At 43.3% G+C, this 15,849-nt stretch overlaps 1 protein-coding gene across 4 annotated transcripts; it reads left to right on the top strand.

Moving 5' to 3' along the window:
* Positions 1-126: 126 nt before the first annotated feature.
* Positions 127-14,322, top strand: nfybb (nuclear transcription factor Y, beta b). Of its 4 annotated transcripts, none has more exons than XM_067234502.1 (7): positions 127-219; positions 1,095-1,188; positions 4,746-4,879; positions 9,252-9,449; positions 9,782-9,860; positions 13,579-13,658; positions 13,776-14,322. In XM_067234502.1, the coding sequence occupies exons 2-7, from the start codon at positions 1,095-1,097 to the stop codon at positions 13,809-13,811; spliced, it is 621 nt and encodes a 206-aa protein (XP_067090603.1). In that variant the 5' UTR covers positions 127-219; the 3' UTR covers positions 13,812-14,322. The 4 variants fall into 4 exon arrangements, with proteins under 4 accessions (XP_067090603.1, XP_067090604.1, XP_067090605.1 ...); XM_067234503.1 differs by lacking the exon at positions 127-219 and adding an exon at positions 284-405; XM_067234504.1 differs by lacking the exon at positions 127-219 and adding an exon at positions 497-594.
* The last annotated feature ends 1,527 nt before the right edge of the window (positions 14,323-15,849 follow it).

The following is a 15,849-nucleotide window of genomic DNA, read 5'->3' as shown; positions in this document are numbered from 1 at the left end:
CAGTAGATGGCGGTGATGAACATTTGCAATCTGGTGAAAAACTGGAAAGAATAAGAAGGGCCGGCTCATCGCTGCCCTCTGGTGGCTGAAGCAGGAAGCGGTGATACAGCCAGGACTCGGGGAGGTTCGCCTTTGCGCTGGGACTGGTTCTTTCGCAGCCATCTTCTGTCCAACCACACGGCCGTTTCAAGAAGCTAACCAACCAGGGCTGTATCGGAGGTTTGTGCCTTGCTCTGGCCAATGATTGCTATCCGATTTCTCGTTACCTCAAATCGAAATCTCCTCTTGAGACTGTATCTCTTTGTGATTGTAGTGTGGTTTAGCAGGCGCGAAAGTAGTAATGAAATAAAGACTGCAGGGATTCAGACTTGACATTTTGAGACCTCACGACGTCTCTTGTACTAGGTACTAGGCCTTCGCACAACATACTTTTGCTACTGCTGTGTGAAATTCACAATAAGCTGCTGTCTAATGTCAAACGACTTACCTAGCATGTTACTACTCAACCAGGGCTGACGAAACTACTAGTCATGGTTGAGTTAAATGAAATGTGTCAAGTACAACACGTGTTGATTACCTCTAGCTAGCTAACTTGTAAGTTATTATTTCTTTCTCTGTTTTGCTTTGTTGTCGCTAGTGAATGTATTCGTTTGCTAACTAGCTAGCTACTACTGTAGCGCAACTTTAGCCAGCTAGTCTACAGTAGTCTAGTTGAAAAGCACCAGACCGGGTCAACTAGTAGGTAGTCCAGCCACAATAATAGCGCGGTAGGCTAGCCACAGTATCAAACATTATAAACAATGTAAGCAGTGTTTTATTAGCAGCTAGTTTTTGGTGTTTTGCATTGACTGGCTCGGTAACTAATGTTTTTTAGCTAGCTAGTCAGACAGCTAGCGAGTTGTAAGTCAAGACATGAAACAAAGGATGCGATACTGTAGCTTGTGGAAACTGGGAATAAGGAATACAAATCCGTGGACATTTGTGTTTTGTCAGTGTGAACTCACAATGGCCGACTTCCGTAACAAGGCGTGTTTCTTATTTGCCTATGATTGCTTATGTGAGATTCACCTCAATATGCTCGTGTTATTATGCAGATGGATGGAGACGGTTCCACCACAGACGCCTCTCAGCTGGGCATTACCGGGGAGTACCTGACCGGCGGTCACTATGTTCTCCAAACTCAGGATGGTAGGTGAAGCTCACTAGAACGATATCGCTGGGTTTTGTAAAGTGTTGTTAATATAGGTGGATAAAAATACAAAGGATAATGCCGGACCAAATTCTTTGTAGTTTATTAATAAGATATGATGCAATCAAACAATGAATATAACATACCAGGATGTCTTCAGTCTATATCAGTGATACCAGTTAATGTTGCCAGCCTTGCTTCACAGAGTAAAGTCACATTCTCACAGAGTAGAGCAAACGAAGGTCTTCGTAAGAATAGTCTTAACAGAAGTCAGAGAGAGTCCTAATTCTGTCTACCTGTCCAGGGGACACAGGTCTTGTACCCCTCCTGAGAGGGAGGTATTTGTTAGGTGATCAGAAGACAATGGGGAGGGGATGTGGTCATCCTATTAGGTGTCAAAGGTGTTCAGGGGAAGGGGGGGGGGGGGGGGCAGGGTCTCCAAGGTGGAGGGGGGGCCTCCGAGGGTGGGTAGTATATCCAATGGGGGAACAGACCAGATTGTCTGATGACATCCAAGAGCAAAGAGTTACATCCTCCATGGCCCAATGCATCTTCTTATCTCCTGATGTTGACACTTTTACTCCAGAGCTGAGAGGCCCATTGTGCTCGCACCAGTCCCTGGGCTCTACCATTTCGCCTCCCTAGTCAGCGTGCTGACCTTCTGCATTCCTCCTCACACCAAATGTTACACTCAGAACATGGTTCACTTTTCAAAGACTTAGAAACATCATGTTTGCATAAGTCCATCTGTTCTAATTGAAGCATTGATTACATTTGGAATATATGTTCAGCATTGTCATTACACATTTTGTATAATTGAGGTATTGATTGTTATAGCAGCATTGGATTAACAGTATAGATTTCATTCCTCCACAGTCGTTGTAAATTGAAACAGTGTATGAGATAAATATATAAACGTATGCTATGAATGGCATGGCCTATTATTGATAACCAACGGTTAAGCTATGGTTTTCTAGTCTTGACTGCTGTGTCCTCCTGGCTGATGCAGGGTAATAGGCTGGCTAGTGTCGCGTGCAAGTTCTTTGTAGTTTAGTGTTGATGCAAATCAAACAGTTAATACACAGCGGTGTCTAAGTCCAGATCAGCGATACCAGTCAATTTTACCAGTCTCGCTTCATAGAGTAGAGAATACAAAAGCTTTCGTGAGAACAGTCTTGTCAGAAGTCTTTATCAGTCTTTATCTGCCTAGCCAAGTTCTGCCTGGGCTCCACAAGGCACACAGATCAAAATGTGTTTGTATAGCCCTTTTTACAAGCAATGTCACAGAGCGCTTCACATACACCAATAGAACTGCCATGCTAGGGACAGCTTCACATATAGAAAATCTGCGTATCATTATACGAATAAGAAGCCCTGCCCCCTGTTGTCTCCAACTAGTAACAGAAACAATAACAGTAACAATATTGTAAGGATGAGAGATCTCAGCAGGCAGGCCGGAAAGAGTCACTCTGTTTTATTACATTTAGTCATTTAGCAGACGCTCTTATCCAGAGCGACTTACAGTAAGTACAGGGACATACCCCCCGAGGCAAGTAGGGTGAAGTGCCTTGCCCAAGGACACAACGTCAGTTGGCATGACCGGGAATCGAACTGGCAACCTTCGGATTACTAGCCCGACTCCCTCACCTCTCAGCCAACTGACTCCTTATTAGCTCGACGTCGGATCATGCCACCAATCCACAAGAGTGGCTAGCATGAGTGAGAAAACATGTCTCTCAGAAGTCCTTTATATATGGCTGGACTGTACAAATATAGTTACCACCACAACATCTCCTTAAACGGTACACATTCCACAACTTGATGCACAGAAGAAACAACACACAGGTGATGCGGTCATCAATCATTGCTTGTACTATTCTCTGCATCTTGCATTTAACCTAAGTTGACCAGAGCACATTCCTTGATCTATATGTGTGTTGTCCAAGGCCTGCTAAGTGACCTCTTGACCACAGCAAGAGACAACCTCACACATGTATAGAAAATCTGCGTATCAAATATACAGTAACAGGTTTACTTTATTTGTCAAATCTTGATGGGGCGACGTACAGATCAGACGTCCGTAGAAGGTAGTAGAAAAAAGGAGTCGAAGACAAAATATCTTTCAACGGCACAAAGCAGCTCGATGGTTTATTTCGGCAAGGCAAATGTGCATTCACAAACACATTGTGATGCAAAGACAAAGACCAATGCCCCAACACTCATGTTTTATAGGCTAAATGAGAATAATCCCCCGCCCTGTATAATATAATGACGGCACCATCTTGGAAAGTTCTGGACTTTCTTGTAACCTGACTTCCTCCCCCTCCACCTTGCGTGCGTTGTTTTGGCTAGTAAGGTTGTTGATGAACTTCTCCACAGCTGAAAACCCCATCTTTCACGTACTCCCCCTCCAATGTCCCAGGCCAGTGTCCTTGGAGCCCATCATAACAGGACTTTCCTTCTCTCTCTATCACTCCTAATTGGGGTCTTGTTCAGCAGCAACCTATCACTATTGGCAATGACAGTAGTCCCTTGAGACTGAGTTCACAGAGAATTCGCTCCTACTCACTGCCCCCTGTCTCACTCTCCCCTTCCTTTCTGACAGGCCCTCTTAAGCTGAACGAATCCACCATACACTGTTGTGCAACAACAGCCTATTTTTCTAAGGGTACCATTTCCTTTCTCATACTTAGTTTTGCCAAACCGATTCCCTCACCATAATTTCTCCTATTTCTGGGGAAAACCGTTTTGAAGTGAACCTGACCTGGGGTAACCTGGGGTAGCCTTGCTATCACATAATCAATTTCCCACAACAACGTGAACATATAGAAGCTTTATTTGTAATTTAAAAGTTATATATGATACATATACAGACAAACACACACTTCAGGTTTACATTGAAAGTACATACACACACACTTAAGCAGTCATAGAACTGCTTAGAACGTTTTTAACCTAATTTTGAATGTCGAAACAGTGTCAGCCTAATTGAGACAGGTAATTTGTTCCAGAGAAGAGGTTCTCTATATGAGAACACCGTGCCTCCAGCAGTTAAAAACATACAAATAAATTAGGAACCACCAGATAGCTGGCATCTTGGGATCTCAGTGAGCTGACAGGGTGACAGGGTGCAGAAAACCTGACACGTATAGTGGTGCCAATCCATGCAGACATGTAGGTTAAGCTGGGTACACACTAAAATATTTTTTAAATCTCATAAGATTTTCAAAATGTGAGAGACCTCAAACATGAGGTCCAAAAAATCCTAGACTTAACCGTTTTGCTCTGGGTAAACACTGATGGTTCGTTGTGAACCTTTGGGTCATGTGACCCGAAGGCAGCACAAGGGTTAAGACAATGACATTTACGTCCTGGTGACATAATGATATATTTGGAATATATGTTCAACATTATCATTACATTTTGATATATCTGAAGCATTGATTGTATTTTCATCCAAAAGAAGTATTGATTATATTATCATCCACACTAGATAGTTTTGAGATTGACACACCTCCACAGTCAAAGCCTGCACTTGTGTGTTCCTCTTGTAAAGATGATGGAGACGACAGCCTGAATGACCACGAGGACGGCAGTGGCAGTAAAGAGAACTTTCGGGAGCAGGATATCTACCTTCCGATCGCTAATGTGGCTCGGATCATGAAGAACGCCGTTCCGCAGACTGGCAAGGTGAGTTCACTGCCCCATCAGACCATCAATTAACTCATTAAAATCTACTTACTGTATTTAAATCCGCTCCTCATACAACTATACTGTCCCTGCATCTCAATCACATATTTTTAAATTTATTTTATTTGTACTGTATTATTTGTACTAGTATACTGCAGCTGCACTCAGTACTACTGTTGCTTGCAGTGTGCCTACAATTGGGACACACTTTGTCACATCATGCCTTGAACTTTGGCCCTCTTGCTCATGTATCAGTTTGTTCTGCCAAACTTCCATACTAATTAATAGAATAGGTAGTAATCTTATTTCTAGGCTAATAGGTTTACAACCGCAAAGAACAAATGGTTACAGTTAAATGTCATACTAAACAAACAGGAGCCTGCGGTTATCTCTGAAGGTCAGAGATAACTTCCTCCTCCGCTACATATCACGCCGCCTCCACTGTCTTGTGGCCGGATATACGGTCCACCGTACCCAAGTTCAGGAACTCCTTGTAGTCCAAATCCTCCTGTTCGGGTCCATCGATGGACACCTTGCAATAATGTCTATAACAAGTATCTGTTGTGCCACTTAAGTTTATTTACCTAGTTTTTTTGTTGTTGTTTTTTTCATACCTTAAACTCTGTAGTATTCTAAATTGTGATAGTGTTCTCAATCATTTATTACAATCTTGAGTGCAGAAATATTAATGATCGGAAGATGTCAAAGAAACTAGTTAGCGTTTTAAAATCAACAGACAAATGTTTTTCATTTCATGGCACTAGTTAGCTAACTTTGCTAAACAAAGCGAAGCTGAAAACATTACACTGATGGGATGAAGTGTCAATTTAGGAAACCTTTTATAAAATAGGACTTTCTTGGATGCAAAAGACACAGTATTCACCTGTATGAACTACCATGAAATATCAGGCAATGCCTGACACAGTTTAGGAAACAAACACACTCTTTTCTCCCTCTGGCAGTTTTGGCAGCGCTTTATCTGTTGCACTGTGCTTTTTACGATACAGTAAAATTAATTTATTTTTCTTATTTTATGAAATTGGCATAGATGAATTTGCATACATTTGTTGTGTCAGATAACACTTTTCTCAAGTAGTGCACAGAGTCGACAAAGTCAAGAAAGTTTTATTACTTGCGCATGCAGTAAGGAGACAAGTCCACGGCGGTACAAAGTTGTCTGCCAACTAGTCTCCATGCAAAACCATTTATAGCACACAGTTCTCAATAGTCATTGGTCCATCCACAATCATGATACAGACATGCAACTGTCCCATGTATCTTCTGTCATTGGCTATCTCTCCTGCATAGCAGCTGTCTAGCTCAGTGTTTTTCAACCTTTTTTGAGCCACAGCACATTTTTGTTGGAATGCTGCTTCAGCATTCCAAGTATTGTTCTTTGAATCTTTATTCAACTTCTTCTATTTCTTCAAAGACACCTTTCAGCGCCTTCAAATCTTCAGCTATTAAAACCGCTTAGCTATCAAAAAATTCAGCAGTTTGAGGCCATGGGTGCTATGACATTTCAGCTTTGTACCTCTTATGCTTGAATTAATATAAATCAATATTCATAATATTTTTAACATGGGTTTCCAATGGAGTTTTCTTTCAAATCCTCTCAAACTTCTTTAAACTTCTTCAACTTCCAAATCCTTCTTCTTCCTCAATCTTTCAGCTAGAGCCACCATTTAAACTTAAAAATGTTGACAAAACCCTAAACTATTTTTAAATAATCTATTCAACTTTTGTCTATATCACTGATTATGTTTCATGACTTTTTCAAGCCGTTTCTGAGATTTACATGGGTGTGTACGTGAAACCCTAGAGAGCAGACTGAAACGCTTAGAGTGGAGGGAAGCTTCGGATGTCGTTGAAAAAATATTTCTAGTTTGCCAGCATTGCCACAATTTTCGCTCTTCATGCTTCATTTTTGGATCAATAGATAGCTAATTTTGTGCTGGTCGTAGACAGTTGTCTGTTGAATCCAACAGACATACACATTTGTTCAGAGCCCCACGAAAGCGAGACAAAGTCCAACTCTCGCCCCATAGAGACCAATGCAAATCTGGTGACAAAATCGTCAGAGAAAGCAAAAAGAACAAGATTTTGAAACTGCCGGTAGAGTCGTATTTCTGACCGCACAGAAATATAAAGGACATCTCTGGTTTCGGCAGAGTCTTGGGTCTCGGAAAATATCCTTATTTTTTGGATTGGACGTATAGTTTTGCGTGTAGGTTAACTTGTTTGAGGTTTGGATTCTAGCTAAATTTCTGTTACAGTGCGTCCACACTGCAGTGGTATTTTGATCGATATTGTGAGTACATGAACCCAAATCTGCTTGCTTGGCCATGACTACAACAGTGACCTTAGAGAACTACAACTCTGTATTAACTTGTCTAACACGCCCCCGTGCGTGAAGTTTACAATGTTTACTCTGCCAAGCTTACCAGAGGGTCAGCATGTGTTCAGATGATTTTCTGTCAGTAGAGGCCCAGGAAAACACCATAATGAAAAAGAGTTGACTGCGTTTATTAGTCGAGCTGCCCGGATCACGTCACCACGTCAGGAAGAGTGGTTGGCATGAGTGAAAAACATGTCTCTCAGATGGCCATTATATACATGAGCTGGACAGTACAGATATAGTAACCACCAAAACATGCCCTTAAACAGTACACATTCCACAACAGATTATAACTGAGTTTGGAGACCCTCAGCTGCTTCTCCTCTTCTCCAAGAGTTGCACAAAGCACATTCCTAAATCTATATGTGCACTTCTACGTGAGGTCAAGAGGTCGCCTCTTGACCTCACGACGACACATGCTTCATATGCATAGAAAATCTGACTATCAGCATGTTTATGGCATGCTCAATAAAGATAAGCTTGGTGTTACCTAGAGTTCATTTGGTAAGGTTCCCCTTTCTGTAGGCAAGGCATGCTGAACACAGTATCATTTTATACAGAATAAAAGGTTACATCCTTAATTTCTCTGACAGTTGCTGGGGAAGTTGTGGAAAACTGGGAAAATTCTAGAATGCTCTTTTGGCCTAGCATGTTATTGTACAATCTGTGCTTCTGAGCAGTGCTTGTAGCATGAATTGAGCTCCTAAATAAACTATCAAACTTCTAATCGTGTATCTACCTACTTCTGTGAACTTCACTACGAATATCATCTTTACAGATATCAATTAAAGGCAGGGTAGGCAATGTTGTTGAGAAGCACTTTTTGTCATATTTGCCAAAATAAACCTAGCAAACATCTTGATAGCAATCAATACATATAAAGGTTTGACGGTAATATTAAATTAATCCGACACCTGTGGGCGTCGCAAGACTGTAATAAACAGCCAATCATTAAGCCGTACCCTGACTAATGATGTGTAGGGCGAAGGCCTGAGTTTGGCTTGTGGCCTGTGGCTGTACAGCTGAATCATGTCCTGAACTAAAGTCTCAGTAAGGAATGTTGTAGCAGGGGGGATAGCAGCAGCGATAGTACCAAGGTCAAGAGAGTGGTCTCTAAAAGAGGAGTAAAAGAGCCTGTTTGTGAGGCTAATGTGTGTGCTAAAGGCTGTTATGACTTCAGTAGCTACACATCATGGCATCCCAGGACATTGAAGAGGGAGGGTGCCAAGGGTTGAACCGCTGGGAACAATCACATTTGACGGCCTTGTGTCTAGGTTACTGATTTCGAAATCAATGTTTACCTGTGGGAGGTAATGAGGACAAAGACAGGCAGGTCAAGCTGACCTAAGTCTGGTTGATAAGGAGATCTATATGGGGATCTCATTGGGGGATGATGCTTGTTGTGCTGAAAAGAAAGGGGTGAACTGGGGTTCGAGGAGGAAAGGGAACACAGAGCGGGGGAGTGTGAGGACAGTCAGGGAGAGTGAGTCGCTTTATGTTGGCTCTATGAAGGGCTGGATGGCCTTGATTTAAACATAGGAAGCACCTGCTAAAATGTTGCGACATCTCATCAGGCCGAGAGGGAGGAGTCAGGGTAAATAATATGATGAGGTGTGTAATGAAGTTGCTTTTTGTGTCATTCATGTACCAACTGCGTATAGCTGAATAAACCATCAAGCCACCTTGACTTTGAAAGATATTCCGTCTCCGACTCGTCTGAAGAAAAACCTTACACTACCTACCAGTGTGCACTCTGCCCCTGCACTCAATGCGTGTTACTATAGTTTTGTGGGAGCGACTTTGAAGGGAGGGATATTATGGTTTGGAATTGAAGCAAAAAAGGAAAATAGCTAGCCTTGCACAACTTGCCTACACAACTTTTAAGTAAAGCAAACCATATCAATGTATGCATTTCCTGACTTTTACTGTATTATTTGATTAATTGTTCTGCTTTTCATACTGCCCATCAAACAGATAGCGAAGGACGCCAAGGAGTGTGTGCAGGAGTGTGTGAGTGAGTTCATCAGCTTCATCACGTCTGAGGCGAGTGAGCGCTGTCACCAGGAGAAAAGGAAGACCATCAACGGAGAGGACATCTTGTTTGCCATGTCGACGCTGGGCTTCGACATGTATGTTGAGCCCCTGAAGCTATACCTGCAGAAGTTCAGAGAGGTGAGTCTAACATACACACACAAGATCCTACTGTGGGAATTTTGAGACTTGCCTGATGGATGGACAGACACACACACACAGAAAAAAACCAGCAGCAGACAGGCATGATCAGCCCTTACGTGTGAGCAGTCTGTCTGACAGAAGAACCACAGATCACCCAAACACTGCTGGGCTACAATTACCCGCACTTGAGAAAAGGATCAACTTTTTGTCTTAGAATGGACTGAAATCGCCCTCCTGATTAACACTACATTGTATGTGTGATGTCGTGTGTGTGTGTGTGTGTGTTGTCGTGTGTAACGTCTCGTGTGTGTGATGTGTTCTGTCTCAAGGCCATGAAGGGAGAGAAGGGTCTCGGAGGACTGTCTGTGTCAGAAGGACTGGGGGAGGAGCTTACAGATGACAGCTTTGGTGAGTTACTGCTGCTAACATGCTAGCGCCCAGAGACGTGACTCAGGCAATGTAGGAGCATGGTCTTGCTAACATGTGACCAAATCATTTGAAACCATTTATTCATAGTTTTCACGTGACGTCACATTCCAAGAGACTCCCCTTGGAGGGAAAAAAATACTTTTCGCTGCCCGCCAACCAGGAAGCAAGTCATACATTTACTTTGAGTCTTGTAAAGGAAGTTTTCCGACGACACTGTATTTGTAGATTGATACGATTTGCCGGATACAAATTATTTATTCAAATATTACAGCAGGAAACAGAGTACTCTGTGACCCGTCTATACCGGAGGACCCGATCAGAGAGTTGTCCGCCAGAGTAGTGAAGAACATCACATACACACTATAAACGTTTAACATATGGTAATCTTATATGGTCATACAGTGTAGCTGTCCCATGTCTCTTCTGTGATTGGCTCACTCCCTTACAGAATACAATGTATCAATATAGTGACAGCTCAGACAACAAAGCCTCAGGACTTTGGTGTCCCAGGCTCCTTTGATGTTACATTTCTCCCCAGATTAGGAGATAATAGAGCTACATGACATGAGCATCTCAAATGGTAAAAGATCAAACATCTGCTTCAATAGCCCCTTACTATGACTATAGAGCACAGAAGGCTATATAAGATGCCTCACCGATCCTCCAGGGTAAACCGTCCCACAGAGCCGTCAGCACCTCGCATTCCTTTGAACTCAATTTAATTATCTCCCCTTCCTGTCTCTTACCAATTAACATAGAAGCTTATATTCAGAAGTTATTTAAGACACATGAATTTTACATACATAAGCCCAAGATTTCCTCCACAGGTGAACAATGTGGGTATGTTTTTCTTAGTTTTTGTATATTGAGCCATGTCAAAGGTGCTAAATGACGTTGTGTCCTTGGGAAAGGCACTTCACCTACTTGCCTCGGGGGGAATGTCCCTGTACTTGCTGTAAGTCGCTCTGGATAACAGGGTCTGCTAAATGACAATCTAAATGTAGAGCAGTGGTTACCAACCCATTAGTTTAAGTGTTCAGTTTTCAGTCATTCATTTTAAGCCGCTTTGGATAAAATGCATGTGAATGACACCTTCCAAGTAGTGTTCATCTAGTTGTAAAAAAGACTTGGCCCCCATCATTTGGATGGTTAACAATGAGTAACGGTGAGGTGTGGAGTGGTTTGATCCAATGAAGGGAGCCTGCTGTGAAGATAAGGTGAGGGTGAGGGTTAGAGAGCCTGCTGTGAAGATGAGGTGAGGGTGAGGGAGCCTGCTGTGAAGATGAGGTGAGGGTGAGGGAGCCTGCTGTGAAGATGAGGTGAGGGTGAGGGTGCCTGCTGTGAAGGTGAGGTGAGGGTGAGGGTTAGGGAGCCTGCTGTGAAGATGAGGTGAGGGTGAGGGAGCCTGCTGTGAAGATGAGGTGAGGGTGAGGGTTAGGGAGCCTGCTGTGAAGATGATGTGAGGGTGAGGGAGCCTGCTGTGAAGATGAGGTGAGGGTGAGGGAGCCTGCTGTGAAGATGAGGTGAGGGTGAGGGTGCCTGCTGTGAAGGTGAGGTGAGGGTGAGGGTTAGGGAGCCTGCTGTGAAGGTGAGGTGAGGGTGAGGGTTAGGGAGCCTGCTGTGAAGATGAGGTGAGGGTGAGGGTTAGAGAGCCTGCTGTAAAGATGGGGTGAGGGTGAGGGAGCCTGCTGTGAAGATGAGGTGAGGGTGAGGGTTAGGGAGCCTGCTGTGAGGGTGAGGGAGCCTGCTGTGAAGATGGGGTGAGGGTGAGGGTTAGGGAGCCTGCTGTGAAGATGATGTGAGGGTGAGGGAGCCTGCTGTGAAGATGAGGTGAGGGTGAGGGAGCCTGCTGTGAAGATGAGGTGAGGGTTAGGGAGCCTGCTGTGAAGATGATGTGAGGGTGAGGGAGCCTGCTGTGAAGATGAGGTGAGGGTGAGGGAGCCTGCTGTGAAGATGAGGTGAGGGTGAGGGTGCCTGCTGTGAAGGTGAGGTGAGGGTGAGGGTTAGGGAGCCTGCTGTGAAGGTGAGGTGAGGGTGAGGGTTAGGGAGCCTGCTGTGAAGATGAGGTGAGGGTGAGGGTTAGGGAGCCTGCTGTGAAGATGAGGTGAGGGTGAGGGTTAGGGAGCCTGCTGTGAAGATGAGGTGAGGGTGAGGGAGCCTGCTGTGAAGGTGAGGTGAGGGAGCCTGCTGTGAAGATGAGGTGAGGGTGAGGGTTAGGGAGCCTGCTGTGAAGATGAGGTGAGGGTGAGGGTTAGGGAGCCTGCTGTGAAGGTGAGGTGAGGGTGAGGGAGCCTGCTGTGAAGATGAGATGAGGGTGAGGGTTAGGGAGCCTGCTGTGAAGGTGAGGTGAGGGTTAGGGAGCCTGCTGTGAAGGTGAGGTGAGGGTGAGGGAGCTTTATTGGATCACACCACTCCACAGCTGCTGTGAAGATTTGGTGAGCCGTCACAATCTTATCTTGTTGTCGCTAATCAGACACAACAAGAACGTTTTAAACAAGATGCAGAGAGTGACTCTTTAATCAACAAAATATAATTGTATTGAAGCTTCTTGCAGGGTACAGACGGTAAGCAAAAAGCCCGCAGAATGATCAACTTATATTGATGATCACATTATATTTTGCTTACAGACATGTTTCTCCCCCGCCCACACACAATCACAAGACTTATTTTCAATGTCAAATTGACCCAGCTGTCTCTGGTTCGGAACAGAACCTTGGCAGGCCTGAGCATTCCTATCAGCCACGGTGCAGCTCTGCCAGGGTTCCACAGGCCAATGTGATCACACACATCAAAACAGCCTCCGCCTTCCGAGTCAGATTGAGAGGTTTTATTACAGGCCCGTAGAGATTACCCCCGCAGCCCCCTCACTGGGGGGGTACTGCTCGGAATCAAAACATAAAAGGGAAGAATGCATACACACAGGTGAGATATTTTAATATCTCCAACAGTTGCTTTGGATAAAATGCCTGTGAATGACACCTTCCTTCCAAGTAGTGTTCATGTAAACAAACACTTGAAACACCCCCAGCATTTGGTTAACAATGAGTATGTGTGAGGTGGGGAGGGGTGTGATACTGAGAGGGGAGCCTGCTGTGAACATGTGGTTGAGCCGTCAGGATCTTTTCTACAGCGGGGTTGGTTTACATTTATGCATTTAGCAGACGCTTTTATCCAAAGCGACTTCCAAGAGAGAGCTTTACAAAAGTGCATAGGTCAATGATCATAAACGAGATAGCCTCAAAACATTGCGGCTGGCCAAAACATGAAGCATACATTGTGAAAAGCAAATAAGTGCCAATGGAAAGAAACATAAGAGCATGTAGTTAAACAAGTTACAATTAGACAACATGAACCTCAAAAAGTGCAAGAGTTCAGCCCTCCACTCACATCAGTAGAGTTCAGCCCTCCACTCACATCAGTAGAGTTCAGTCCTCCACTCACATCAGTAGAGTTCAGCCCTCCACTCACATCAGTAGAGTTCAGTCCTCTACTCACATCAGTAGAGTTCAGTCCTCTACTCACATCAGTAGAGTTCAGTCCTCTACTCACGTCAGTAGAGTTCAGTCCTCTACTCACGTCAGTAGAGTTCAGTCCTCTACTCACGTCAGTAGAGTTCAGTCCTCTACTCACGTCAGTAGAGTTCAGTCCATCTCCCCCTTTCTCTCCATTCAATCTTTCCTCCCTTATCTCCTCACAGCGAACCAGCTGCCGGCTGGAATCATCACTGCAGATGGTCAGCAGCAGAACGTCATGGTGTACACAACCTCCTACCAACAGGTACCAGGCACACCTGAGCGCAAACACACACACACCTTCCCCGATGTCACCTGGGCAGCAGCATAGCACGGGCCTCCTACTGTGTGTTGATACATTCTCCTCTTCTGCTTCCTCCAGATCCCTGGTGTACAGCAGATCCAGTTTACAGGATGATGTCAAGAGTTCCTGGAAGGTGCTGGATAACACTTTTGAAATGAGGAAAGGGTTCCTGCATCTATCAACACTCAGGTCAAAGGGGAAAGTTAGGGGCTGAACGTCCCAAACACAAGATGAGGAAGGAGAGAGTGGATTTGTGCTCTGGTCAGTCATTGGTTGGACTGGAGTCATACCGTCAGCCAGTTCTTTGGCTGTTTTCAGAGATTGTTTAGGCTTTTCATAAAGTATTATGTCTTTAGATTGGTGTGTTTTTGTTACTTCATGTTATGTTATACTTGTTTGCAGTTTTATCGTAGCTGAAGAGAAGTTTGGGTCAGAAAAGTAGTTTCAAAGTGTCGGTTGGTATTTGACCTCTTGGGAAAGTAGATTACAGTTGCATTCCACACCCTTATTTTAAAATTTAGTGGCATGCTGGGTATTTAAGATAAATGTAACTTAATTGTATTTCTGTGAAACTTTGTATAATTTCATGTACTTTTAATAAAAAATAAACATGATTACCAGCAGTACATATTAGTTGACAAAAAGCTTTGTTCCATTCAGTCTGTTATTTGTACAATCTATGCCTCTGTGCAGTGCTTGTCTGATGAACCGAGCTCCTAAATAAACTATCTTACCTACTTCCATGATTAAGTCTTACATACAAATATCATCCTTACATACAGAGTTTTAGTAGTGAGCTAAGATAATTTAGACTAAGTTTAATTTGACAATCTACATTGTGCAGAATAACAGACTTTAGTCAGAATAAGTCCACAATCTAGGTTCTTTTAAAGTGTTCGTTTCCTGCCTTCTCACATTGGGTCTGTGATAGAAAATTACTTTCTTTAAGATGTCTATAATATTCTTTGGCCTAGAACAGTTATCGCTTAAGTTTTAACTTCCATTAAGCTAGAATGTTCTGTGGCCTAAGAATTGCTTAAGTTTTCGCTTACTAACGAGCCTCTTTTTTGCCCACACAAACAGAGATTCTCCCACAAGTTCCTCTTAAGTTATCTCTAGTGGTGAACATCTGTATTAAATTGTACAACCTGTTTCCTTTGGGCTTCCCTTCTCTCCTTGCACATTGTGGAGTTCCTCTATGTGAGACATGACCTATTGAACTGATTACATAACTGTCTGGAACTACTGGTTAAAATAGTGCTCAGATAATGTTAAGAGTTCAGAGACCTTCTCATCCAGATGCCGTATAGTACTGTTTTAGAACTGCTCCTTGCTGCAAAAATAAACAGATAAAGACAAGTTATTCTGAACTCAGACCTTTATTCACAAAAATTCCACCACAGTTCTTACTTTGAAATATTGCTTGATTGGCACCGGCTAGATGACAGACAAAACATTCAACATTGTTTTCATTCCATTTTGTATAGGCCTAACTTTACTGATTTACTACAGGACATAGCACATACCACATGACTGATAAGTCACCATATGGCTGATAAGTCAACATACTAAGCGAACAGGATTTCTAATTAAATAAAACTAGTAATTCAGGCTACCGATAGCAGTATTAGGGATGTGCTTAGGATGCCTCAATAATCATGGGCTATCAACAAATAATGCGTCACGTTTTGTTTGATTAAATAATGTCAGAAAAACTTCATCTCTGCCTCTTCTTGGGTTAGGTCTTCCTCCACATTGTAGTCTAGCACTACCCCTAGACCAAGGGCGTAAGGTCTTGAGTGAATAAATATACTGTATATGTATTAATTTGTAAACTGAATTATAACAGAGGAATGTGAACAAACGTGCATACAGTGGTAAAATAACATGACCTTTATAAAATGACAAAGAAAAGGAGGTATTCACTCAGTTAATAGATCCTAAGATTGCATTATTGTCTGGAGCTTGTCCATTAGGTCAGGTTACCCATTAAAATCCATAATATTTCACAAAATACCAGCTGTTTTCAGGTTCAGAGACAGGAAACCTGCCTGATCTTACTCCATCTCTTCACCACATGGTCCGCTCCCATAGCCTACTAGATATGAAGACTGTTGTCTTCCTCATCGTAGCACGAGGGGGAGGACCTCCG

Source organism: Osmerus mordax, chromosome 4, assembly GCF_038355195.1.
Source record: "Osmerus mordax isolate fOsmMor3 chromosome 4, fOsmMor3.pri, whole genome shotgun sequence".
Taxonomy (NCBI): domain Eukaryota; kingdom Metazoa; phylum Chordata; class Actinopteri; order Osmeriformes; family Osmeridae; genus Osmerus; species Osmerus mordax.
This window is presented reverse-complemented; position numbering and strand designations above follow the sequence as displayed.

Bases quoted from the DNA above. Each gene is read 5' to 3' on its own strand.
- nfybb (XM_067234501.1), top strand. From the start codon at position 1,089: ATGCAGATGGATGGAGACGGTTCCACCACAGACGCCTCTCAGCTGGGC. The intron at 1,189-4,745 runs GTAGGTGAAGCT...CCTCTTGTAAAG, and splicing joins TGTTCTCCAAACTCAGGATG to ATGATGGAGACGACAGCCTG. The intron at 9,861-13,578 runs GTGAGTTACTGC...ATCTCCTCACAG, and splicing joins GCTTACAGATGACAGCTTTG to CGAACCAGCTGCCGGCTGGA.